At 41.8% G+C, this 27,100-nt stretch overlaps 1 protein-coding gene across 1 annotated transcript in view; it reads right to left on the bottom strand.

The window, feature by feature from the left end:
* The window catches only part of LOC133008916 (voltage-dependent calcium channel subunit alpha-2/delta-1), a 59,650-nt gene that overhangs the window by 13,400 nt on the left and 19,150 nt on the right, over nucleotides 1-27,100 (bottom strand). Inside the window, exons 4-23 of the mRNA XM_061076295.1 lie at nucleotides 25,321-25,380; nucleotides 24,595-24,630; nucleotides 23,559-23,688; nucleotides 17,561-17,692; nucleotides 16,011-16,080; nucleotides 15,565-15,615; nucleotides 15,255-15,354; nucleotides 11,134-11,292; nucleotides 10,022-10,126; nucleotides 9,351-9,429; nucleotides 9,072-9,121; nucleotides 8,881-8,970; nucleotides 8,276-8,350; nucleotides 7,881-7,961; nucleotides 7,268-7,342; nucleotides 3,720-3,791; nucleotides 3,367-3,438; nucleotides 2,628-2,689; nucleotides 2,131-2,207; nucleotides 1,254-1,269 (exon numbers count right to left, since the gene is read on the bottom strand). Of these exons, the coding sequence (XP_060932278.1) occupies nucleotides 1,254-1,269; nucleotides 2,131-2,207; nucleotides 2,628-2,689; nucleotides 3,367-3,438; nucleotides 3,720-3,791; nucleotides 7,268-7,342; nucleotides 7,881-7,961; nucleotides 8,276-8,350; nucleotides 8,881-8,970; nucleotides 9,072-9,121; nucleotides 9,351-9,429; nucleotides 10,022-10,126; nucleotides 11,134-11,292; nucleotides 15,255-15,354; nucleotides 15,565-15,615; nucleotides 16,011-16,080; nucleotides 17,561-17,692; nucleotides 23,559-23,688; nucleotides 24,595-24,630; nucleotides 25,321-25,380 (1,592 nt within the window). The remainder of the gene's footprint in view (nucleotides 1-1,253; nucleotides 1,270-2,130; nucleotides 2,208-2,627; nucleotides 2,690-3,366; nucleotides 3,439-3,719; nucleotides 3,792-7,267; nucleotides 7,343-7,880; nucleotides 7,962-8,275; nucleotides 8,351-8,880; nucleotides 8,971-9,071; nucleotides 9,122-9,350; nucleotides 9,430-10,021; nucleotides 10,127-11,133; nucleotides 11,293-15,254; nucleotides 15,355-15,564; nucleotides 15,616-16,010; nucleotides 16,081-17,560; nucleotides 17,693-23,558; nucleotides 23,689-24,594; nucleotides 24,631-25,320; nucleotides 25,381-27,100) is intronic.

The following is a 27,100-nucleotide window of genomic DNA, read 5'->3' as shown; positions in this document are numbered from 1 at the left end:
AAATCTGCTGAAACTCATGAATATTTCTAAAAACTTGTAATAAGATACTAGTCTGCAGTAGAAACACAATATATCTAAAAGACAAACATTAAATACAAAGAAAGATGGAGTGCACTTTCTAGGAACATTATAAATGTAATGATAAGTAGGGGACTATATTAGGACAACAACATGTAAACATAGAGAAGTAATAAAAGGAAATTACTACAGTCAATGCGTTGTCTGCCCTGGCTCTGGATTTCATTTAAAATACTGGCTGGTAATTCTTTTCTCGTAAATGACATGACAGGCACCGATGGCCATCAGTCACTGCTCTCTTAAACTGAAGACAGTTTGGACTTGGCCTTTAAAATATATGAAGTTGTGCGGTGCAGTCTGCAAAAACAATTACGGAGCACTGAGCTTCCTCGGGGTCATGGAAATCTGGTGCAGGATGAAACAATGTCCTCCACATAAAACATAACAGGCAGATTCATTGTCCTTCTGACACTAAAGACTAAGCGGGGTGTCGATAAGTCCAATTGCTTTCCACACCATACTCTTGCTCTCTATTCTTTGCTCTTTAATTCTCTGTCAGCGTCTCTCGACAACCCCAGTATCAGGTCATTTATTCAGCAAATACTGTACTTTAACTGTATGGGTGAGAAAAAGAAAAACAACCTCTAAGTTCATCCATCACACCCTTGGCTGAGGAACCTCCCTCATGTATTAGCAGGACAGGTGGCTGCAGGAAGCACCTACTGCAGGGAAGTGGTAAGATGGATGGAGGTAGAGGTGGTCTGGCTCCAGCCTGAAACTCTACACGGCTGCACAGAGAACTCTAGAGTCCCCAAATCCCTATCGGAGCAGTCTGTGGCAGCAAGGCATGGTGTGTTACTTTCTTTAACAGGCCTGTAAACGTTCTGACAGCCTTTATGGCACAGTGACAGACTCGTTATGGCAGAGAGGGAGTGATGCACGGGCCGGAGCGCTCAGTCACAATCTCATCTGCTGGAATAACTCCGCCATCAGGAGTGTAGGCTTTGTGGAGTCACATCAAAGTTATGAAAAATTCACTAAAGCCAGATGGTTCTGTGCTGAATCCTGTGTTTTTCTGCTAATTACAGCCCTTGATCAAAGCATCCATCCGGACTTCTATAAAGGCATCATTAGCATTCATGCTCCACTGTCGTCCATCACTAAATACTTTGTGAAATACAACCATGCAAGCAAGTAAAGTAAAAAATATGCTTATGCAGGAGAACAATTAGTACTTGCCCCAAGTAGAAGCTGTAAAATCCAGAGTAGAGGCAGCAGAGATGGGAAAATGTGGCATCAGACAATGCAGAAAAAGATAGAAATTGTGACCGTTGCATGCACAGCTCAGTGTGGGTGTATATTTTTCCTTGTGATTTATGAGAAAATATTAGTTGTGTTTTGAGCTGTCAGGAGAAGCACCATCGGTGAATCATTCAGCAAGACAGCCTTGAGAGCGCAAAGAAATAAGCTGAAGTAAAAAAGACAAAAATGGAGGGAGGGAAGAGAGATGTTCGGAGAAATAAAGAGAACGAGGTGAGGACAGATTTACAGATTAGATAAAGAGACAGAGAAAAGCAGAGACCCTGGCACAGAGAGAGAAAAAATCCAAAAGTTAAGTCTGTCTGTTCCCCCTGAAGATGAGCCTGAGGACACGGAATTATAGAGACAGAATTACTGGACTATACTGAAAAAGAGTGTAGGAGAAGATAAGAGAAGTTTGGTTCTGTAGGCAAGGCGATAACGAGCAGGGAGAGGAGGTGAGGGAGGTTTCGTCTTGTCCTGCGCCAGGAGGAGGGCCAGTCGACGGGAGTGAAGACGAAGAGGAGAGCGAAATGTGGACAAGATCAAAAGAGCCACTGCTTTGGGCAGGGTCGGGCGGGGGGGGGCATGTGGATGAGTGTGTGTGGGAGTGAGGGGCCGACTGACCAGCGGGTTACACTACAAAAGAAAAGCACAGTGGGGATCTGCTGATCTGAGCAGCGAACACTAAGGAGTGGCTCCGGCGAGGAACAAGAAATACAAAGCAAGTGGAGACACTCAAGAGCACAACCCAAAGACTGAGATAGCTGCACGCGTAGGACAAATAAAACCGGATTGATTTGTTGTACTCACACATGGCTTCTTTCATGTCTTCCCCCAGTTTAGCTTGAATGAAGTGTTCACTGTATTTAGGTAGGGCGAGAGCCAGGCTGCAGAAGAGACAAACAGTGAGAGTGATGAGGATGATGATGATGCTGATGATGGCATTTTATGGAAGTTATTAGAATTATTTATTTGTTTTGGACACTCAACTCAACTCTTCTCCAGTTCAAATTCGCAATTCAATATCTTCCAAAATGTTGTGTGAAGCACTTTAAAAAGTGATGATATTCTATTTCTAGTAAAGATGCACATCCAAAGTCCAGGATTGAAATGCAAAAACAATTTCTTACTATTAATGTTTTCCCTGTTAACCAAACACAGTCTGATGTTACAAACAAAAGAGCGCCCCCTGTTGGTTCAAACTGTGTCCTCCATCAGCAGCAGAGCTCTTGCTGCTGGCAGTAGGTCGTCCTCAGTCAAGCAGCCGAATGAAGCATTACGACATATTACAGACTTGGCTCCCTCACCTGTAATCTGTTCCATTGACTGGAGCCCATGTGTAGGTCCGGTTTCCTCTATCTATGTATCTCTGCCAGAGATAACAAAACACACAAGAACTGGCATTCAGAACTGATTTGTATTGCTAATGTCACGTCATTTTTTTGTATCATTTACTTTTAAAAGCCCCAACATGATCAGTATTTATTAACATATTTCAACTTTTATTTTCGATTGAACAATAACAACCCCAAACATGATCCATATATATTTTTTAATTAAATTATTATTTTTATTTGACTTTTATTCATTTTTTATCCATTTTCAAAAGTAGAAAACATGTGAAAATCTGAAAAGTTTAATTTGTGTTTTCTTTAAGTATATTAGTGGATGGTATTCTATGGTCAAGGCAAAAAGAGCTGAATTACAAGCAGCAGTGACCTGTTCTTAAATGTGGACAAGCACATAATGCTGGTGGGAAGAATAAGGTTTACATGTTTTAAATGTAGGTTTAATGATGACATTTTGGTTAAGTAAAAAAAAAACAATAACCTTAACCTGATAAATAACATAGGTTGACAAATTGGCAAAAACATTGCATTGTAGTTACAACACTATCTACATACATATTGATGTCAACCACAGTTTGTAGACTTTACAATATCAGAGAACAATTCTCCTGGTTAATCTGCATCTGCAAAAATGTGATAGGACACCAGTAAAAGATGAAACACTTATAAAGTTCCCCAGCAGCGCATTTTCTCTTACCTCATCCTGAGTTTTAACCAGAGTATGAATGGTTCGTTCGCCTATCTCCCCATCGATCATCATTTTCCTGATCTACAAAGAGAGACAGAGACAAAGACAGTTTAGTGTCAGTCACACTGGATCTGATTCACAGAGTATCAGCTGATTTGACAACATTCTGTGTCATCACTTCATCCAAACAAGTGAGGGACACTGAGTAAATCACTAGCAGAGACTGGACATGAAGGCTTTATTGGGAGACATGAGACATCTGGTACCTGTATACCTGCCTGATGTGTATCTTGCGTATGTGTGTGGGTTTTATGTGTGTGCATGTGCTGGTATGAAGAATTCCATATATTTGCATGCTCTACCTCCACTTTGTTGTCGTTTTCAAGCTCGGCATCCAGAAGGTCAAGAGTTACAGGTTCCTGGAATTTGGGATTCTGTAGAAAGGGAAAAACACATGACACGATTTAATACGACTACACGCAAACAAATCAAATGACACATGATAGGATTGATGCCAAAGAAAGAACCCTTTACTTAAGGCTGATCACGAGCCAAGTTTGACTGGAGGCAAATTTTATGATGTAATAATAACCCACATTCAGATCGCTCCATCGAAAGCGTGCTGAGCTGATACAGTAAAATATAAAATGCAGTGGACCATTTTACTCTTGTTATTCAGCGATGGGATTATATCATGGCAATCAGCCACAGAGAGCAATATCCATCAACAACTAATAATACCATTGCATAAAATAATGTGTAGTGGACATCAATTATTTGAGCAACAGTGTTCTTTTGTGTTCAATGCTGCATGTGAATCTAATCAAATCCCAGGTGTACAGACTATAGCGGGAACCACATGGCAGCTTTTTGACAACATATCTGTGACACCAGACACAGCCGATTTGGATTTGATACAAAGTGACACTGCACCCTATTAATGTCCCCTCTTAAAAACCCTATACGTCTGAGTGGGTTTATGGTGGTATAAAATGGTAGCAGTAATCTAGTGCCTCTCTATAAAACAGCAGTACATGGAATCTGATACCAGTCTGTCCTCGAAATGTGGAGTGATGCGATGAGAACATAGTGTTGGTTACTTTCAAGAATGTATTTTGTTGCAGGTTTGCAGAATACATGGCCTTAAATGTTGGTTTAATTCTGTTAGATTTTTGAAAGTGAGTTTTTTAAACAATTAAATGCTTAAAATGTGACTCTGGATGTGCCAAGTAGACTGAAGTGAGGCGTCCCTCTCATGGTGGTGTAGTCTGGCACAAAGGATGAAGAGACTTTTTCTTTACCCTTCCTTTCCACAGCATTATGTTACAGTAAAAAAAACTGTAAACAAGACAGAAATACAACTATGTGAATTTAGAGTTCCAAAGAACATTTGCACTTTGTTGGCTTGCCAATAATCCTCCTGAACTAAAAATAGCACCAGAGAAGTTGACACCCCCTGATTTCCTAAAGCATGCAAGGAAGCCGGCACATAAACTCAAAGGTTGCACTTCTCAAAGTTTCCAGACATTTTGGTTCAGTATGACGTTATGTATATATACATTATTGGACATCAGTAATTGGCCTAACCTCCCATGTGTCGAAAATTAGTTTGTCCACCCCCGGCTAGATTAACAGGCAAATCTGCAGTCAGCTTGCAATTTGACTAAAAAGGTAGCTATACGTATAAATACTATGTTACAACATTACTTGATTTCATTTTAAAAGGAAGCTAGAGCATTAACTCGATAAAGTGTGAATCGCTACAGTGCACGAGTTGAGTTCCTTACATTTGGTGGTAAGTGAATTTAAATGGAGCAGCAAAGGAAGACGATGACGATGATGCATGTCAACAAGGAAATGAGAAGAGAAGGAATGAGAGATCAAGCGATGCGGGGCTGACACAGAATGAAACATCAAACACACACAGGCAACACGGCAGGAAACGGGAACACTGGATGGTGTGAATTGAAAAGGGAAAGAGATCAAATGAGAAATATGGAGTGAGAAAAGAAGAGCAACAAGACTAAGAAGACAGGATGAGAGGGTAAAAAGAGAGGCTTGTCAGCAAGAGATGAGGTGAGCTGAAGTGTGAGATCAAAATAAAAACACTCCTGCAACAGTGGAGGTGTGTGTGTGTGTGTGTGTGAAAATGTGTGTGTGTGTGTGTGTGTGTGTGTGGGAGAGAGAGAGAGAGACCAATGAAAGAGAAATGTTCAAATTGCTCAAGGTCAACATCAGCATTCACAAATTCTGATTCACTAAGACAGCGAGTGATTGACTCTTACACACAACGGCTGTTGGTGGTTGGTGAGTGTTTTTGTGTGTGTGTGTGTGTCTGTGTGTGTGTTTGTGATTGCATAAAAGTGGCAAATACTATCGTCAAATGTTTAAGACCATTAGAAATGACATCCGGGTAAAACCTATGGAGGTGTCTATAGGTGACTAGCAAATGACCGGGGTATCTCCCAATTTATTTTAGTGTCAAACTTGCCACAATATTTTCCAACACAAACACAAATACAAAATTCACACACACGGGAAGTTCATCCAGAACCCCTGCAAAAAGTGCTGCTGCTGCTCTACTGCTTCTATATCTACAATGAAAAGAACAGCTATGGGGAGACGACACAGTCAATTCCACACTGCGACATTTAGGGATCACTAATCCAATGCACAGCACTGTACCTCTACTTTGTCTCACCTCATGGAAAGTGACAGCATACTTATCATTGAGCCTGAGCTTCCTGTTCCCAATCCTTTTCTGGGGAAATTATAGACACAGATTCATAGTGATGCATTTGAAAGTCGACAAATGTGTCGCACTGTGCTGTGGGAAATTATCAAAGCCTAATATCACAAACACAGCACTTATCACTCGTCTACTATCTTTTTTGTTTTTTCTCCAGAGAGAGAACTAGTAGCATATTTTCATAAACAACTAGTTCTGAACCAAGATCTAAACTTAAACTTGATTAACTGTGCTTTGATTGATTACATCGTGGAGGGTTGTGAAATGATGGATGGGACGTGAGTGTGTGTCTCCAGTGTTTCAGATTGAGGAAGGTGGCCGCCTCTGAAAATCATGACCCCCCCCCTCAGTCCTGGGCAGCACATGGCCACGGAGCGGCCTGTCAGAGTTTGCATTGCCTCGGGCTGAAGGCAGTGAGAGGGATTTACTGAGGGGTGAGTTGGAAAAGCTCTCATGGGGGTCATGGCTAATTTCTTACAGGGTTGCATCTTAATACCTGCCCGTGGCTAGTTGTCCCGCTGCATTCATGTGAGGAGTTAGATGACTCAGGGGGCTTGTGGTGGTTCAACACAGGCGATACAAAGTCACCAAAGTGGCAATTTCTATATTTCAAACTTTAATGTTGCTATTAATACTGTTGAAATCGTTTAACTGCTTGAAGGTGAGCCAGACGTCTCGTACAAGTTACTCTGAATAAGTGAGAAAATACCAACAGCAGTGCCTTGATATATTCTCACAGTGGAGCAAATGAATTTAGACGGGGTGTACTATTTTCACTTTAAAACACATTATCTCCACTATATGCCACTGTGCCTCTTTTCATCCTTCATTCTTAAACATATATGCCATTCTATTGCCAAGTCTGCATATCCTTCATATCTCTTCTACCCCGCATGGTAATGAGTGACCTTCTAGCTGACGTCTGAGGACTGATGATATCAGGTCCTGCTCTAACTTGGTAATGGTTTGTCTTTATGAAGACTGATAAGGTGACAGCACATATAAAAGTTTGAAAAGATTCCGCACCATTTGCTGGCCTGTGTGCTGTTCGTTAAGTGTAAGGAGTAACCATGTGGAATTGTCAGAATATTATATAATGTTTCCAGACATTGCCACACTGCCGGGCCACACAGAGTGATGCACCAGGCCGGCTGTCATTACCTTTGGCAGGAGGTTGGGGTGCAGCAGGACGTATCCATTGGGGTCAATGGCAAAGTAGTATCCATTTGGACCAATCTGATACAAGAGATGAACAGAGGAGAGGGAAATTCAAACTTTCTGTCCAAATAAACCACTTGATGCTTGTACATGTACTGTGCTGTACTGACAACGGGTATAACAGACAATAAGGTGTCTGTAATTCATCACAACCACAACATACAGTGTCACTGCAGTCGTTACTCTTGGAGTCACTGTAGAAGCCCTTCAGAGGATCTGAGAGGAGCAGGAACATGTAGATACTCTTAAACTAAATTAGAAACCAACCTGTTTAGTCAGGATTTTATGTGGTGTTTTATATGTGTGCAGTTTTATTATTTAAAGTTATTTGTTTATCACTATTATCTATTTTTATCTGCTTTGTGTCACAATCATTTCTAAATCTCTACATCTGAATGTTTTTAATTAATTTTGAACATTCCGATGTTTTGTGAGTCACTTCATTTCTATATAAATTAAGTTTGATTGATTCATGTGAGGTTGTCAGAAGACTATAAGAAGTTGGATACGTGTTGTTGTTTGCGAGCGTGTTCTCACACGTGGGTGTAAAACTCACAGTGAAGCGTGGCGTGAGTTTCTTGATATCATCCAGAGACACGTCGATCCCCATCACACCCAGAATCAATTGGTTCTGGTGCTGAGAGAATGGGAGAAAGAGACTGATAAAAACATTGTTATCAGATCGGCTGACTCCACCCACAATGTGTGTGTCTCAGAAGGTAGAGAGTGGGTTGTCCACTGAACAGAAGTACAGCGATTCTCCCCCGTTCTTCCCCGTTCCGTGTGTCCTTGGGAAAGATACTGAGCCCCAACTTAATCCTGACAGCTATGCCGGCCGTGTGGGAGTATGTGAGATAGAGAAAGTGCTGCTCACAGATGAAATGAGTGTGTGTGAATGGGCAAGTGTTCATCAAGACTAGAAAAACGCTGTGAAAAAACAGGTCACCGTACCTCGCCATGCTTTTCATCTACGGTCATGGTTCTATTGAAGACAGGGAGTGTTCCCGTGATGACCAGACCCAGTTCCTGATGGAGATAAAAGCAAACACACGACTCCTCAACTCGGGAATCTTATCACGTTAAAACAAAAAACTATATTTCAGCGTCATTCAGCTGTTAAATATAAACGAGGGGTGATTGATAAGTTTGCGGCCACAGGAGATGAGGACTACGGCTCTAGTTACGTGTTCAGAACTTCAACTCTTTGAGAGACATGGCAAAAAGTTTCAAGTTAATCATATTTAAATTTAATATTCATGGGGTTTCTGTTACGCCCGATTGAAAATGATGGGGTCAGCCTGCAGTCATCTGCTCAGACGTCCATGAGGACATGGTGGCAACAAGGGTGGGGGGTGTCCTATCTCACAGCATGGTGAAGAAGAGGATCTGAATTAAAACATGGGCTGAGTGTGATCACCAGCATTGATAAGATCTGACTGGATTAATTGTGTGGGTGTCTAAAAAGAACTGTGTTGGGTTTTCTAAAATTCACACGTTCTAACTGGTAGGTCATGAATTAACAATCACCCCTTGGGACTTAAACAGTGATGTCCTACCAGGGCATCAAGGTACACATTGGTCCATTGGATCTGTTTGGCCTGCTTGTCTGCCAGAACCATGGGTCGGCCCAGGACATCCAGGTACTCCTACATTTGACAAACAGCAGTGTTGTATTTCCCAGATTAAGGTTTCTGTACAAACGTTAAATCATGAATGAGGAAATGAATAAATCGTCTGCTGAACGTACCTGCGTGTTTATTCTGATGGCGCCAATAGAAGGAATCTCATAGAAGTAACCTGAAAAAATGATGAGACAAAAAGCTTCTAGAATGCAACGGATAACCAGTACACATCAAGGAAATGGGAAGAAACAATGCAGGATATACATTTGTAGTGTCGACCGCTGCATCATGAGGGTCAGGTGTAATCATATTAAATTCATTTGAAATAATTAACGAATAAAATCTAATACTCAGATTATCACTAATTGACAATAACACTCACTGATGTGTAATGTGAACTGTACCTTTGTTGGAACAAGCCATCCACTGAATGGGTCCTTTGTCATAGTTGTGTTGTCCAACTGAAAAGGTGAAGATCCTCACCTGGAGCACGAGATTCAATTCAACAACATTTCCTCTTACTACAGTAAAATATATACAGACAGAAAATAGAATAACTGATGTGCTTTTCTAAACATTTTTCCTCATTTACAAACTAATTTTAGTTTGATGCTAATTTTATCCTATATACAATTTTAATACCATATTCAACAGACAAATTATGATAAAATCACAGTGTGATGCATCATTGACTTCTGATTAACAATAATTCATATTGAATCAGTCATAAATAAAATGTCTCAGATATTTTTAGTCAATATGAATGCTTACATTTTGCCTAATGTGGCCTTTTAATATTCTGTCATTGTTTTCTGAAGTGTGTGTGACCTTCTCATATTGTCTACTTTGTGCATGTGTCAGCAGATCTTTGTTTTACACAATATGCAAAAAGCCTTGTCTGCCTCTTGCATAGAGTTTTGGGTAAAGAGGAAGTGCACACGGATGTTTCAACCCAATGGGAGCTCAAAAAGGCTGAGTCTCATAAAAACTACAATGGAGCGCATCCACATAGATAAAAGCAAACGATTCACACTGCAGTTTATGTCCGTTGTGTGTGTGTGTGTGATCTAGATACCTTTTTGTCAGCATTGTATTTCTCCAGTATGGCCGAAGCTCTTTCCTCTCCTCCATCAGTAAACAGCATGATGATCTTGTTGCAGTTTGCTCTGCTCACATTTTGCTAGTCGGAGGAAATACACATTGATATTATTGCCCAGTAACCATCTGGCACAAGGCGCATACTTTCAGTCTTTTTATACACTGGGATATGTACTGTATTTTCTCATTTCTCCTTTACTTGATACTTTACTTGATAAACACCCCACATTGATGGGTTTATAATGAGGTATCTCAAAAAGCGAAATGCAATATTCCCTTAAAAAGTGCGTATGCATAGTCCCCAGTGGATGAATCCTGGTTATTTTGTTGAGCTCCACAACTTTCCTCTCTGGTCGAGGCAGATGTTCCCCACGCCCTGAGTCTGAATCTGCTCGAGATTTCTTCCTGTTGAAAGGGATTTTTTTTCATCTGCTGCCAGATGCTACTTAGGAACTGTTGGGTTCTAATTGTGCGGTCTCAGCCGTACTTTATGAAGTGCCTTGAGATAATGCATGTTTTGATTTTGGTGTATACAAATCAAATTGAATATAATTATTCCATTGGCAGTTGAAAATTAAAGTAAGCAATAGCGTCATTCAGCTTCTTGAATATCTCGAAGATAAAACCTGTTATTTTGAAGATCCTACCACCTTTCATATCATGCCTTGTTTGTTCAAAAAGAATGTGAACATTGCAGCATCATGGAAACATCAGCAGGGCTCAGACCACACAGTTTCTATTCAACACATCTAACCTACTGTCTACTACTTTACTACTTGTATCATGTAAAAGATCAGGTTTTGAGTTGATTATACATTTATATTTAGGCAGTTTTGGTATACAACTCAGTTTATTAATAAGTCTTATTCGGAATGGTCATTCATCTGTAACGTCTTAAATCTTTTTAAGTGTGTGGACTGTTGAGTCAGAATAACGCATTCAACCAGCAGATGGCAGTGAAAGACAACACTCTGAAGATATGGAGGCATCACAAGTAACATGCAATCAGGAAAGCTTCTGCTGCACGTTCACACTTCCACAACATAACGTGTTCTTTCCTTTGAAAAACAGGAAACTATCAAATCTCACCACAGACAGCTGCTCAAAAGCAAACTCAAAGCCTTTGGTGTAGTTTGTTATTCCTTTAGCTGTGATGTTCTGCACGGCGTCCTTCAGCAGCTTCTTGTTCCTCACGTTGGCCTGAACCAGGTTTTCGAAACAGGCCGTCTTCTTCACCCTGGTGTTAAACTGGGAGCAGAGGCGAAGACGTTTAATCAGACGACCACAACATGTATACATATCTAGCAAATGATATAAATGCGGCACACGCACAGGCACACACACACGAAGCACTCCCACCTGGCCTCGGCTGTTATTAGGCAGTGGTAAACAGACACATTCATCAAACCCCACTAATTGCTTCACATCCTTGGAGCTCAACGATTTGGTACCCATGGAAACAAGATTCCGCTAAATAAGACTGAGGTTAGGCAGCAACACCATCTTTTTTTAAAGGTGAGACTTCCTCATTTCCCCCCCCCCACAGCACACATATGCACACTCTGACACACACACACACACACACACACACACACACACACACACACACACACACTTCACCCAGCATTGATCAGCAACACTGAGCTGTGCTCCAAGTCAAACTAATGCTCCATATTTTCCCTGTTGTTTAGTATCTGAACTGAAAGTTTAAATTTGGCCTGAAATGAACACAACGGACATTATTTAAAGAGCTCACAATGACAATAAGTGCAATTGACAGAATACATAATATTACAGACAATGTTATATAATAAGAGTGTGTGAAGGACACTGGACAGCAGTAGTAAAGAAGCACATCTATTGCGGTGCAGAAGTCTTCAAAAACAATGCTGCACCTCATCGATCTCAGCTAATCAATGTGTCTCTGTGAGACGGCCAGTGGGGAGGCTGGAAACACTGATGTGCACAGACAAGCGGCGAGGCAAAGAAAGCCCTCGCCATTTGTGTGCGTGGGCGCGTACGTGTGTTTCCAATGAGCCCGGCAGCCTTGAAGTTCCTTTTAGATTGACGGTAACAAACATACACATCTCTATTGAACTGAAAGGCCATCTCAGGACGGCTGCGGTTGGACAAAGAAAGGCGGAATCGAGGCGGCTGCGACGGCACGGCCAAACAAACACACATGTGCACCACATGCACACGCGCAGATTTAATGGAAGCTCACACAATTGCCCGTGTAGACCAGACGGGGTCCTTTTAACACATATTCTATTAAAAGGAGAAGAGAGGAAGGTGAGGTGGAGATGTGGGAGGGTGAGGAGCAGAAAGTGCGAGGAGAGGACAGAAAAAGAGAGGTGGGGGTGGGGGGTTGGGGGGTGTGAAGACTTGATTTATAAGCAGGACAATGAGAAGGTGTATCTCATACAGGAAATAATGAGCTCTAAGGCTACATGTGACACAATGTTACTATTTTTGTAGATAAGCCCCTTGGGACAAAACAGTGAAAAGAAAAACATACTGTAATTACTTAAAAAAACACATGATTGCTCAGTGAGATAGAGTTATTGGCCTTGCGCACAAATCTACTACAAATTCCACTGTTCCCCTGTGATCCTATTACAACAGCTTTTATATCCGTGTGTGTGTGATGGTCCAGGCCTTGGGAATGGATTAGCGATGACACAAGAGAGAAGGCTAATCTTCAAACCCTAATCCCACTGGACTTTCTGCCACTCTTGCTCGGTGCTCAGGCTTCGCCAACCGCAGCGACGCTGGCTAACAGCGCCGACACTGGCTAACACGGCTGATGGGGCTGGTTAACAGCCACGGCAGCTCAGGGAGTCGCCAGGTCGAGGAAGAAGCAAGAACACGAGTGAGAAAAAAAATTGTAAAAGGATGAGGATAGAGCGGGAAAAGCACGAGCAGACAGGAACAGACATCAGCATTCTTCAGAGCCGCCACAGCTGTTGAGGAAGTTTGCGTGAGCATCTTCCATGACCAAATGCCAACTAAGTCCCTGGGCCACTGTTAATGAGGAGGGATTTATGGGTAATATCAGAGATTAATGATTTAGTGTCAGGTTGCAACACCCTCAGGGCCAGACATAGGGCGCTGTGTGTGGGTTTGTGTGTGTGTGTGTGTGTGTGTGTGTGAGTAAGTGAGTCAATGACAGAAAGAGGAAACAGATATGGATAGACGGTGACGGAGAGAAAGAAATAATGAGTTTTGGCGGAGGAGGAACAAATTGACCGCCACTGATTTATAGTTTGCTGACTGGTAGATTGAGTGGTGGAATGAAGATAATTAAAGGATCAATCCCATTTAATATAACGTGTTAGTGTTTCTCTTATTTTTTATAGGCAGGTGATTATTACACTTTCCTCACCAGGTTACTCTGCTGACATCTGACAATGAGGAAACAGTGTGTAAAAGAAATGTCAAGATGGAGAAGGAAATATCAGCGATCACATGATCATACAGAATGTAAACGACCCACCAGGTTAATCCAATATATGAGAAGTCCAGAGTGAATATTACAAGTACGACTCTAACAATATCTATTATAAACACGCATCACATTTTATGAACCTTTCTGATAAATTATGCACTTCTGTTTACACACAGCTGTAAGAGCACATTGGTTCTTCTGGTTATTATTTTTACTAAGGGGTGGGGTGTGACCCAAGGAAGAACATGTTGAATTTCGGTGTGAATCCAGATCAGGGGGTGCCGATCCAGGAATGTGTTTTGTAATTGATTTCTCCAAGAATAATTGTTGGATCTTGATGAAGAATATTATACCCATTTGAGGGTTTTCTACAATGCTGAACGTCATTGATGTCTCTATGTTCACAGACCTCAGAAAAAACTTTTGTTGGAACCAATCCAGACTAAAACTGAAACAAAACTCCTTAGCACTGAAATCCAGTGATTCTCAGCATCCTTCTCACAACACTACATGTTACAAGCATCACACGCTTCAGATGAGGAGTTTGAAAACAATTCAAACAAACCAAAACGGTCAGAATTTTGTTAAACTTCATTCTTTTAACTAATCCCTCTCATTCTGTCTTGCACACACACACAGGCACACACACACACACACACACACACACACACACACACACACACACACACACACACACACACACACACACACACACACACACAGAGAAGCACAAGCACACAATGAGCTCCCAGATAATTGCACATCTTTGCAGAATCACAAGTCCACCGTGAAACAGAGTAAATTGCGTCCAAGACAAAAGGGTCCCAGGGGACAGGAAAAAGAGTCCGGATGACAGTCTTTGAGCAGAGAGAACCAAGACAGCTCCAGACTCTCTGTAAAGACCCATCTCAATAAACACCTCCACAAGCAACCAGCCACGCATCACACCATCCTCCTGATTGGTTCTCTCTGAGCTCTCTCTGTAATCATACGTGCGCGCGGCCTGGAATAGACGGTCAGAAAATGAAAAAGTGGAGAAATGGTGGGGCTGATGGAAGTGATTGGTGGGTGAGAAAAGTAAAAAGGAAGGGAAAGAAAGTGGGAGCGGTGAAAAGAGGAAAGTTGCAGCGTTGTGTACAGATGAGTAGAGGCACACAATGTACAGGGAGATCTTTCATTGACACTAAGAGACGAATGGAGGTGTGTGGTGAAACACTGAGAGGAATTGCACGACCGGGTGATGAAAGTACAAAGTGATGGAAAGATCAAGAGGGTGATGAATGAGTCGTACACTTTAATTCCTTTAGGAGCAGTGGGAGTGTACACACAGACACACACACACAATCACACAAAAACATGGGTTAGGGGGTGAGGTGGGGACATGTTGTGTTTTAATCTTGAACACCAAATAGAGCAGTGGGTATTTCATTAAAGGTCTGTTTCAGGGTGGCCGGACCTGAGAGAAATCCATATTTCATTACTTGTCATCCATCTCTCTGTCTCTCTCTAGTGTGTGTCTGTGTGTTTGTGTGTGTGTCTGTGGGCACGTGTGCAGCATCTTAGTGTGGGTGTGTACGTGCCCTAATTTGAATAAATCTGGATATACATGAATGGGCATATAAAGTCAAAAGCCCATTCATGCGCACATTGTGATCTGTCAATCACGCTGTCCCATTCCTCAGTGTGCATCAGGCTCCCCCCCCCCGCCTCACACAAACAGATCAGCCGGGAATCAGCAAGTGGACGGTTTATTAATACTCACATAAACTACATTGACGTAGTCGTCGTCAGAAAGAGTCTCCAGCATCTCGCTGACCGAGGTCCGGATCAGTTTGAGAGTCAAGCCAGACACACTACCGCTCCTGCAAGAGAAAGAAAAAAAATACACAACAGTTCCTCACTGCAATCTGTCTCCTCAGCTCCTCTCCTGTGAGAATTAACTTGGTGTAATTAGAAATCCCTCCGCCTTGGGAAATACATCAAATTATCTGGCAAATCCAGAAAGGCAAGCATTATAATCATGGAAATCATTACTGAAGGTTATGGATCATTGAGGTTAGAAATGAACTCACGCATCGACGAGGATTAGCATATCTTTGGGGGAAGCGGCTCCTTGGATGTACCTGGATGGACGTTAATGAATGAATAGACAAGCTGAAGTGAGACTCCCACTCAACAACACAGCGCAACAGAAATATGCTGGAGGCCAAAGGTTTACACACTGAGATCTACAAATATGATTTACACACTTTGAAACATATTTATTACAGCTGTAGGACTAGGAGAAATCTTTGACTGTTAATTCCTGATTAAAAATCTAAATAATATGTATAATTTAATCATATAGTAATTTTGCAATTCTACTGATAATTGAAAAACTGAATCGGATTATTGACCAGCTGTATAAAACTAAATAATTATATGTATTCACCTGAATACACAGGCTTTGTAATCTGAGGACTACATATCAACATTCAGGATATATCTCTAGCATCTGTATGTGTAGCAGTTTTCTCACCATGGCCTCCTGCGGACGTCGTACAGGTCAATTTTACTGGGAGTTTTACGAGCATCCATCCATGGAGAAGCTTCAGGAGGATATAAAATGTGTGTTTATCATGATGGCTTAATAATTAAGGTAATAAAACATTAATCTGGATTTCCCACACATCTGCCTGTCAGACCAAGGTTGAATATTAGTGTCATATTCAGCTCAGCAGCAGGCACTTGCTGTCAGTCACCGTTTTTTCTATTTTCACCGATAGAAAAAACGGACACATTCTGGGAGGGAATAAAAAAAACACTTCCTCACATTTCTGCCATATTAACTGTTCACTTGTTGGATAAAATTCCCTTCACAACATGTTTTACGCCAGCTGATATTGTTTGTGAAGAGATAAACTCAGATACGTCCACAATGTATCCATCGAGATGCAAGGCACAGAGCAGTGGTTTCACGTGCTTTGACAATGATCAGTTGCTTTCTATCAGCATGCAGTCAGCGAGGGGAACCATGAAAACAAACCAGTAGGAAGCTGTGTGACTGCCTGTCATGCATGCTAACAGTTAAAAAAAAAAGGAAACAAAGAGTGATAAATTCAGGGCTAATGATAGTTCATGAATATTGGACATAAACTTTTACCATAAAGCTATGGAGTCAATGATGAAAGGAATCTCATGAATAGAAATGGCTCCGAAGCGAAAAAAGCTTACAATAGAGAGCAGCACTACACTGATGCAGTTTAAGATAATGTGATGGTATCTATACGGCACCAAATATAACATCTTAGTAAAATGAGCAATAGAGATAAATTGATTGAGCTTATTTGTCCAGTCTGAACAAAGGAAATTGGATATATTCCCCTATCTGTTTTACCTTATTCACCAAATAATAATCAGCCCTAATTTGATAATGACAAACACAAACAATATGACATGATCAGACAGGACGTAGCCCTGGTGGATTCTAATGGATATTCAACTATTAATGGATTTTAAAAACCAGGGAGACAACAGACATAATCACAGCTTTAACAGTTTTAAACAATCTAATCGTCAGAACGCACACACCGGACAATTTGACCACGCACGTAAGATTTGAGATCTCATGTAAATTTGCGAGATCAAACGTGACTTCAGAAGAAAAGCAAACACGGAGGAGGATTGACGTTGTCAGAAAGCTGTACTTGCATGTGATGTGTTTTGCAGTGAAAAGCCAAAAAAGATTTAAAACATGTGGATGAATTAATGGCTGAACTTTCAGAATAAGCCTGGTTGACACATTTTGTTGTGCAAGCTGGAGGTTTAAATATGCTGAAGGCCAATGCTTTACACACTGAGATCTCAAGATATGATTTATACACTTTGAAAGAAATTCATTACAGAGTTAGGACTGGGAGGAATCTTTGAAATTATTAGTAAAATGTGTTTGATATATTCACATTCGAGATCCGGGAGGCACCAATTTTCAGACGAAGCAAATCGTATCAAAAATCCTCCCATTAACCCTCTATGTGCAAAAAAACCTTAGAAAGTGAAATATTAATTTTTTTTTGGTTGTTTTTTTACCTGGGAAGTAGCGAGCCAGGCCTGTAGCGCTTCCAAACACCTGCCAGAGAAGTGTCGGGTCGTCCTCTCTGTTCTTTCTAAACACGTCCATCAGGGCCTCGGTCCAGTTCAGCTCATTCAGCACAATGGTGGCTGGAAATCCACACGGACACAAACACAACAAAAGCACATGTGTGAAGTGACAAAAACACAAGAAAAGACTGAACTGGGACCGACTCGCACAAAGTGTTATGTTAATCAGATTTATGCGGTTTCAACAAGTCTGCAAATGTGTACAAGTCTCCAGTGTGTAATTATGAGTGCATGGCGCTTCGGGTAAACAGAGCATTGTACACTGTCAAAGGCATGTGGACATCCCAGATTAACACAATCATTAAGATTCACACAAGCGCCCCCTCAGTGTCGGCCCACTCGCCCAGCAGGACGCATGAGCAAATATTAGAGCAGCCAGAGTCGATATTTAGCAAGAGATGCTCATAAGCAGTATTCTGGCAATTTCCTGGTTTGACCAAAATCTGTTTGGTATCCGGCGTGTCTACCGTCCCAAAAACTGTGGAAAAAAACAACTCCCGCAATTTCAGGTCAATCTGACGAGGTCTGCTCAGATTTATATGATCCTTGTGGTATTTTGACCAAAATATGTTACAGACATTTCATTAAGACCCCAAGGAGCCATATCAACTGTGGTAAAATGGGCATAATATGTCTTGTTTAAAAAACAAAACTTGAAACCCCAGTAACCACTGTGTGTGTGTGTATTTGTGTGTGTGTGTGTGTGTGTGTGTGTGTGTGTGTGTGTGTGTGTGTGTGTGTGTGTGTGTGTGTGTGTGTGTGTGTGTGTGTGTGTGTGTTTGTGTGTGTATGACTGCATGTGTGTGATTGATAGTGTGTGTTGTGAGAGGCATCGGACATTATGGATGTAATGACACAGCAGCCAGACAGCTCAGAGCCACTTAACACTCACTGTGATGGATGAAGATACAACTGCCCCGACTCTATCTTTACAGTCTGCTCTTCCTTTACACTTAGTTTCATTTCATCTTTTCCCGTTCTGTATACTAATCTACTGAACATATGCTTTCATGTGACTGCGTGTGTGTGTGAGATAGATTGGTATCCTGTATTGAGTGTGACGTGGCTCATTGATGTGCAAAGCAAACACCGTTCATTTGCATGCATGCCTCCAGAGGGGAAAGTTAATGAAGCTTCAGATGCCAGGAGTGCATGTGTTTTTATTAGAGAAAGTGAGAACATGCACTATGTGTGTGTGTGTGTGTGTGTGTGTGTGTGTGTGTGTGTGTGTGTGTGTGTGTGTGTGTGTGTGTGTGTGTGTGTGTGTGTGTGTGTGTGTGTGTGTGTGTGTGTGTGTGTGTGTGTGTGTGTGTGTGTGTGTGTGTGCACAGTAATGTATTTGCCTCATTAAGTGAACAATTTTAACGGGAAGGAGGGAAAAAAAACACCAAAGGCCTTGTTAACCAATGGAGAAATTACAAACTGCTTTCTGAGTGAAGACCGATGAAGTGTGTAGATAGACCTACACACAGCTACATATTTAGATACACACACAACATGTACACATGTGCACAATGTGGAGCGGTAAACAAACATGCTAAAAACATCTCACCCTGTAGGAATATGGTTCTTTGTGCCCCTGAGTTAGTCATAATATTTAATAAGCTAAACTCCAGTGCTGCTTCATAAGAGATACAGCATCCTCCAGTCGACCATATTGCCTCTGACACTAATGAATTCCCAGGCTGCACTCAGCATAGCTTTGATGCCACAACATATATCTATACCCAGTGATGACTTGATCTCGTTGCAGATTCACTAACATATAAGACACACATAATTCTAAACATGAAAAGGGACATTATTTGCACTGCCCTGAAAAAATTGACCTTTTATCTTCTACTTACAATTATCTATGACTTTTTTTTTATCTTGCTAGCTCCTTAAAGGTGCTAATGTAGCATTATGATTCATTCATAGTTCAACAGAAGTTCTGGATCAAAATTTGTGAGACATGGTTTGGTTTTATGTTGTGCTCTTCTTTTGTTATATTACATATTAGCTGTCCCTAACTTTAACCAGAGGAATAGATTTTTATTTCACAATTTCATCATTTACAAAGACTTATAATGAAAATTGTGAAATAAAAATGTTGTTTTTTGTAAAAGCTGTGTTGACAACACAACAGGCTTCAGGTACAGTGGGATATAGGGAGCTAGAACTTCTGAATTTTCTATCCCTCTCCCTGTATCTCATGGACAGTGTCCTTCACTGGACAAACAGATGTGGCTTTTGTTGTGATCCCTCTGTCTGATTCCTTTCCTACGCTCCTCTCACACACATGCGACGTGCTGCTGTGTGTAGACGGTGATTTCATAAACTTGCCTTCCACTTCACCTAGAAAACCCAATTTACTCCAGCTGAGCAAAGGCTATTCCTGGAACATTTATAGGGTGGAGATCAAATTGAAGAGCTGAAACCTCAATAACGCATGAATCCCTCGTCTCTATTTTCACCAGACATATCAAATTCATACTCCTGCATGTGTGTCCATATGTGACAAAATGCACATATGACTTTGTGCACACTCAAACACCCACACACATGTTCTTGCTATTCATGTTGGCAGCACATTCATTTTACACCAGGACTATATGGACAATCTTAACCTCTCCTCCAATGCTATGGCCCAGGGGTCTCAAATATGTCACTCACAGCTTTCACTACCCTGTTTTAGAGTTACTCACCCATAGGTGCAGAGAATGTATTTTGTACAGACCACGGGTGCACAGCACAACAACAGTGAATTATTTGGATACTGAGGAAAAAACAAACCTCTGAAGGCCAATTTATGCCTCTCCGTTTTTTCTATTACGGACAGATAAGACCGCCCTATCCGTCGTGAAACGCCCTCTCCGAGTGCTTCGGACAGCTTTTCGTACTCGTCTGATTTTTCTAACTATCCGTCTTCATGTTGGAGACCCGACGGACCGCTCTTGGCTGTGATTGGTCCGCGAACGACATCATTTCCGTATGACGTCATTTCCATATTTCCGGACCTCAAACTTCCTGTTTACTTGTAGCAACAAACACGAACACAACTATGATTCTACGATTAATGTGACGTGTGTGTTAAGCCAGCGGAGTTGTCCGGCTGACGGTGGCTCGTTAGAGCACTGAGGGCATGTGTGCACGGTCACAGACGGTTATAACGAGCTTTCAAAACGGCACTAGCAGGCTAGCCACCATGCTAACTGCGGTGGTAGCAGTGCAAGAACCCGCCGTCACGACTTTAATTCCACTTCTATCATGACACTGTTTCTATAATACCGTCAGGTTAGAAGCAAACACTGGATAGTAGTAGTTAGTGTCGGGAGTCCCTGCTGACTGTGTGTGGAAGCTGGGGGGGAGCTAGCTCCGGGTAGCTTCTAGCTACATGTAGCCTCAAGCAGATTCAAGCTGTGGAATCAGCAACACAGTTCGGAAACAAGACCGGGGAACCGCTGCGCTAAGAAACGATTACATCAGCATCTTGACACGCTGGGTGTCACTTTATTTAGTTCTGTTAGTTGCCATGGTTCAGTGTGTGGGAGGCAGGCTAACATGTAAACAGAGACACGTGGACTTGTTCTTCCCAAATGGGGTAGGCTTCTCTGAGCTCGTCTTCCGTTGCGCCACCTATGGGTTTGGCGATGAATTTTTTCCGACGGACTGTGTCGGAGAAGTAAAAATCAAAAAGACTCTTTGCCCCCCGCTGAGACCTCTCCGAGAAATGGACACGTAGTAGTATATAAGAGCCTTGAGCCAGAGTTAGCTATATAGCTCATTTGCATCAGGATACTCTAAAAGCCAATAATTTACAATACAACAATACAATCTACAGCAAATACATGAATTCATTTACAAACAGTACATCACATTTAAATTAAGATACAACATATACATGACATAGTCATCACGTTAGACTATAGCTCTAAAGTTCAATGATCACGTGAATCCAAATCACAAATCCTGGAGTTATAAGCAGATTTATAAACTATGAATTTGTTATCCACATCAGAAATAATAAGATAATTGGATAGCTTGAGACACACTGAATCAACAATATGTGACTCATGTTTGTTTGTTTAACTCAATTGTTTTTTGTTGACTGTGATGATGTTTTGGTATAAATTATGATATTTGGATATTGATGTTTGTGGTTAAACATAAAAAAAAAAATCTAGAATGTCAATAAGTTTGAGTGTTTGTTTAGAATATGTGAACAAAAGTAACTAGTAATATAAGACAGTAGTAACTTTAAGTCACTTTTGTTTTGTGTAAAAAGTATAAAAATGTTTGGAGACCCCTGCTTAATCAAACTATTTTTTAACCTAAGTCCTAAAACCTTTAGGACCCTCAGACTGGGTCTCCATTATGGCCATTCATTACAACATGAGTGTGTAGTTTTGGGTTCACACACACACACACACACACACACACACACACACACACACACACACACACACACTTACACACATAGTTTCTGTCGACTTGCTTACATCAGACTTCAGCCATGGATAGTTTCTAGCAGCTCAGTATATATGCATCCTCCAATAAACAGCATCCTTGGAAGAAGGGGAGCGTGAGGACTCATGGCACGCAGCCCAGATGATGGCCAGAGAGAACAAATGACAAAGTCAGGAGTTCAAAAGCATGCTAATAAACCAGGCTTGCACTTGTGCTGATAACAAACCCGAAAATAGCATGTGCCCAGTCTCTCACTCCTGGCCCTGTGTGTGGGGTGAATGGAGATGTGAGGTGCGTAACCTTGGGGCCAGACGGTTCCCCAGCAGGCTGAGAGCCGTGCTGAGGGGCTCACTCAATTCTGCTGTCCCTCCTAGTCACTGCTGACTCATCACCTCCCACTACCCGCAAACTTAGGGATATTTAAACACATGTACACACACGTACAGATAGCCAGTCTCACACAGACACAGATAAAGACACAAACACAAGCTGAGCCGTGGAAGTGCAGCCTGGTGGCCGAACAACTGTCCTGCAACTGGTCTCCTGTTTATGCTCGTTCATTTTGATCTCTCCGTGTGAGTCACACTATGATAAGAGCATCACCCAAGTGCTTACAATGGAAAAAGGAAAAAGGAGACTGTTCGTATATAATGTATAATTCAGACCACAGTTGAGATATTCACCAGACCATCCTTAAGTCATTGACATTCAACTTCCGCTGCGCGAATGTCAGAGGGACTCGGGAGAATCAAATTATGCCGAACCACTCAAGGTAAATGTCACCACATGATGATGACATGGTCAGAAATGTACTTTTATAAAAACAGGGCAATGTTTTATTATATTCAAACATATAATGTCACACATTCTGCTTTAAAACAGTGAGGGAAGTTTACATTTAGCTAACATGGGTTAGGGAAAACAGCACATCCATCTTGTCTGATGTTGTATAAAGTGCTACAGATGTGTGTGTGTTCACTATAATGAGAACAAATGTCTGCTCTTGTGCTCTTGGAAGAAGTAGAAACCAGGACTTTGAAAATATATATATAGCTAAGTAAAGTGCACTGTATGTGAGGTGAAGATTGACGAATAGAAACTCATTATCAAGAGGTTTGAGACTCCCTGTATATCAGTGCATTTCATTAAGTGACCCTCGGTTCATCTAGGACACACTTTGCTAGGATACAGGAGAGGACGGGAAAAATAGCCTATTATCCTCTTTCACTTTTTCTTGTAGACCCTCATTTAGCTGTGAGTTCATTTACTAAAGGCTCAATCCGTAAACAACATTTTGTCATGTCTTGGTGTGGCAGTTGTATCCATGGTTACCACTGGGGTTTGTGTGTTGGTGTGCATGCATATGAGTGTGTATGTGTGTGTCTGTGTGTGTGCGTGCGTGCGTGCGTGCGTGCGTGCGTGCGCGTGCGTGCGTGCGTGCGTGCGTGTGTGTGTGTACAAGAGTGTGTGTACTCACATCCATCATAGATGTCAGTGGGGATGTGGACAGCCGTGTGGTTGTGATCAGTCAAACGCCTAAATGATGCGTCCTCTTTAAAGTCTGGTCGAAGCCGGTATTTTTTTCCCTCCGTCTCATTTGCATCCAGCTGAGGGAGGAAAAAGAAAACATCAAGACGCAGACACTAATGCTGTCGGTAGTTTTAAGATATCAGACGGAGCATCTTTCTTCTGCTGAAGCATCATGGCACTCATGACAGGCCTGACTCAGTCCTTCATCAACTCCAGTCTGACGTGATAATGTCTTCGCTGCAAGTTTTCACGCCCTCCCAACTTGTTTTTTGAAAATATAGCATCATCAACAATACGTCTTGCTTTTTTCCGTCTCTTTTTTTGTCATCTTCATTTGGGAGGAGGCAGCCACATTGTCCGGGCACGTTGTGGAGATTTATAACTCCTACTGTGGACGTGCCAATTTACATCAGAAACAGCAGAACAGATGTAGGAGATGGATGAAGAAAAGCATGATGAGATATGGAGGAAAGACTGCACGGTAGGGAGGGGAGTGCTGGAGAGGAGATGGAGCGAGGGAGGAAAAAAGCACGAGGGGGGGAGGGAGAGAGAGTGTGTGAACAGTTACTTCCTAATAAAGCAGCGGTGTAGCCAGCTCATACATCTCATCTGTCAATTAGAGCAGAACATGGCGGAAACCTCTTCACCTGAGAGAGGCTGGGAAGAGGGATGACGAAGAGGAGGCTACACAGGAAGAAAAGCCTGGAGAAGAGGCAAAAAAAAGCGGGAGGGGCTGCAGTAAAAGGCCAGAGCAATGATAGAAACTGAGAATGAGTAAAAAAAGACATGAACGTGGTGAATAGAAGGAGGAAAAAGGGAGGAAGTGATGAGGAAGGATGAGGAGGTGAAATCGAGGACAAGGGGGACAAGGGATCGCGCCGCAAACGTATTACCGGCCCGTGTCCGACTGTGACCTGTGTGTTTGCGGCGGCTTAAATGGAAGGAGAGCAAATAGGCAAAAGGAAGAAGGAGAGCACACTCACATTGTCCTTTGAGTTGTAGTAGGAGATTTCATTATCCTGCAAAGTAAGTCACACACAAGCACAAACATGACTTTGTGTCTGCTTCAGGGCGTCGCATGCGTAATCACAAGAATGCTTAATCCATTTCTAAACACTTCTTAATTTTGTTGGCAAGCAACTCCATTAGTTAATTCTCCAGTTCTATGTTAATGAGGACACTGGTCTGTGCTGCCAGTGGAATGAATACTGTATGAGTCAAAGTGAATGTGTGGAGTATTCCTCTTTTAAAGTCGGTGCCTGTGCGCCTCCAGCCATTTGCAATGCTCCAGGGTAGAATTTCCCTTCCATTGAGGAAGCAATATAGTAATTGACTGCTTGGATGCATATATAACTGACTGCGACTGCGAGTATTATTTTTTCCTGACCATCGCTTCCCTTCCCTTTTCAATTGTCTGCCACTGTGGTTCTTAGAAAGCAGCGCATGTCTCATCTGAAATGAGAAACCTGATGTGGTGGATTAACCGATGGAGCTGTAAGCACTGCAATAACACACCGATGCAAAGATATTAAAGCGACACAGGAAATAATTTATGATCAGTAAATCTAGAATACGTGCAATGTTTCTGTGTCTGTGCATCTCCCCTGTGTTTTACCAACACACAGTTAATAAAACACACGTATAAAACTTCAACATGTAGGTATTCAAGTGCACAAGCATGTGTCCGTGTTTCTGTGTCCTTTCGTTACCTCAAACTCGTCCTTCCACGTATGATCGAACTGGAATTGCTCAGCAGCCGCGGCAAGTTTCTGTGGAATGAAATATGACAGGGAATTGGATTTGAATCTGCACAGGGTATGTCTCCTTCACTGCATCGGTCTATTTATAGAAAACCTGAGCAGAAGAAAAGTATGTTAAAAGGCACGATGGAGACTTTCCCTATGATTGTGATGTCACCCGCTCAAACTACAGCGCTACCGCCGTCTTACAGCACTGTCCGCTGAAGGCCACGCCACTGAGCCACGGTGTCAAAATGAAAAGGTTGGAGAGTGTGTGTGTGTGAGAGAGAAAGAGATTGAGACAGAGCGTGAAAGTGAGCAAGAGAGGAATTAAGGGGAAAAGGAGGGTCAATAGTGTAAGGAATGAAAGCTCATTGAATAAAGAGCAAATGGATTACCAACTGAGAGGCTGTCAATCAAATTGGATCCTACGAAATAACAAGAGGATATACACGCAATTAACTTCACCACACACACACACACACACACACACACACTTACCCAGTAAAGGCAATGAAAATAGCAGAGTAAACTCCACATAATCATCAGAACAAATGTCACCTCTGTATATTTATAATAATGAAACATTTTTTTAGAATGAACTAAAATGGCACTCAGTCTTCCTATGAAACCTCATGTTAATTCACTATGACTGGATTTTTATTTGGATTTGCCCCAAACTTCACACAAACGCACAAATGCACACATGCACACGTGCACACACGCACACACGCACACACGCACACACACACACACACACAAACAAACAAATATCAGTCTTCTAAACATGCTTCATCAAACACCATGAATTATTCTTTGAGAAATCATCCAAATTGTTCAAAAGCGCCAAAACTCTGAATATTAAAGAAAGTTACAAAAATGAATCCTGGATCTACCCCCTGATTCAGATCTTAATTCAAAACATATATCATAATTTAATGGCTTCAGTCTTGAGTCAGGCCACACCCCTCCACAAACCTTCATGGATATCGACTTAGTAGCTTTTGCGTAACCCAGCTAACAAAAGCAGACAGAAACCTAAACTCCCTGATTGAGGCAATACTGAGCATGATGTGATATAAACACATATTGAGATATCGCTTTTTAGTTTCACATACGTTTTAATTGGCCTTCTTCATTGGCCTATCATGATATTTACGTTATCGCTCGATATATGGACATGACCACGATCAAATTTGCCAACCTTGATATTGCTCGTTTGTTTAGCAAAAAAAGGGTTGGATCCCGTCACCGCACAATTACCAGAGAGTGGATTCATTCATCTTTTCCACAGCCACACCCCCAATTAGTCAATAATCCAATCACAATCCCAGAACCCAGTCCTGCGTATTCTGAGCCGCTACACACGAGTGACTAGCAGGCTGCAGAGCAATGAGACTAGGGGTTGGAGAGGATCGGCTAAGTCACCTCATCTTTAAATTCAGTCAGGAGGAAATCTTCTGATGGATTGTTTATTCCCTGTGGAGCTCTCTTGGAGCTGCCAGCCTTGGCGGAATTAAAGGCAGACGCTGTTTACCCGAGTGACTGATGTTTATTTTCCTGAATTATTTGAGAAGATCCACAGTAAAACCTGGAGCAGACTTGTTTTTATTGTGTTTTATTTTTCCCTTGATTTAACTGGATTGAACTAAATTGTGTTTTTCTTGTGAGGGGGACTGAATCGGATATCTACATGCAGGGATTCACCCCTGGATGCTGAGAGTCCAGGGCACAAAAAGGTCTTAGAATG

This window comes from Limanda limanda, chromosome 8, assembly GCF_963576545.1.
Source record: "Limanda limanda chromosome 8, fLimLim1.1, whole genome shotgun sequence".
NCBI lineage: Eukaryota > Metazoa > Chordata > Actinopteri > Pleuronectiformes > Pleuronectidae > Limanda > Limanda limanda.
This window is presented reverse-complemented; position numbering and strand designations above follow the sequence as displayed.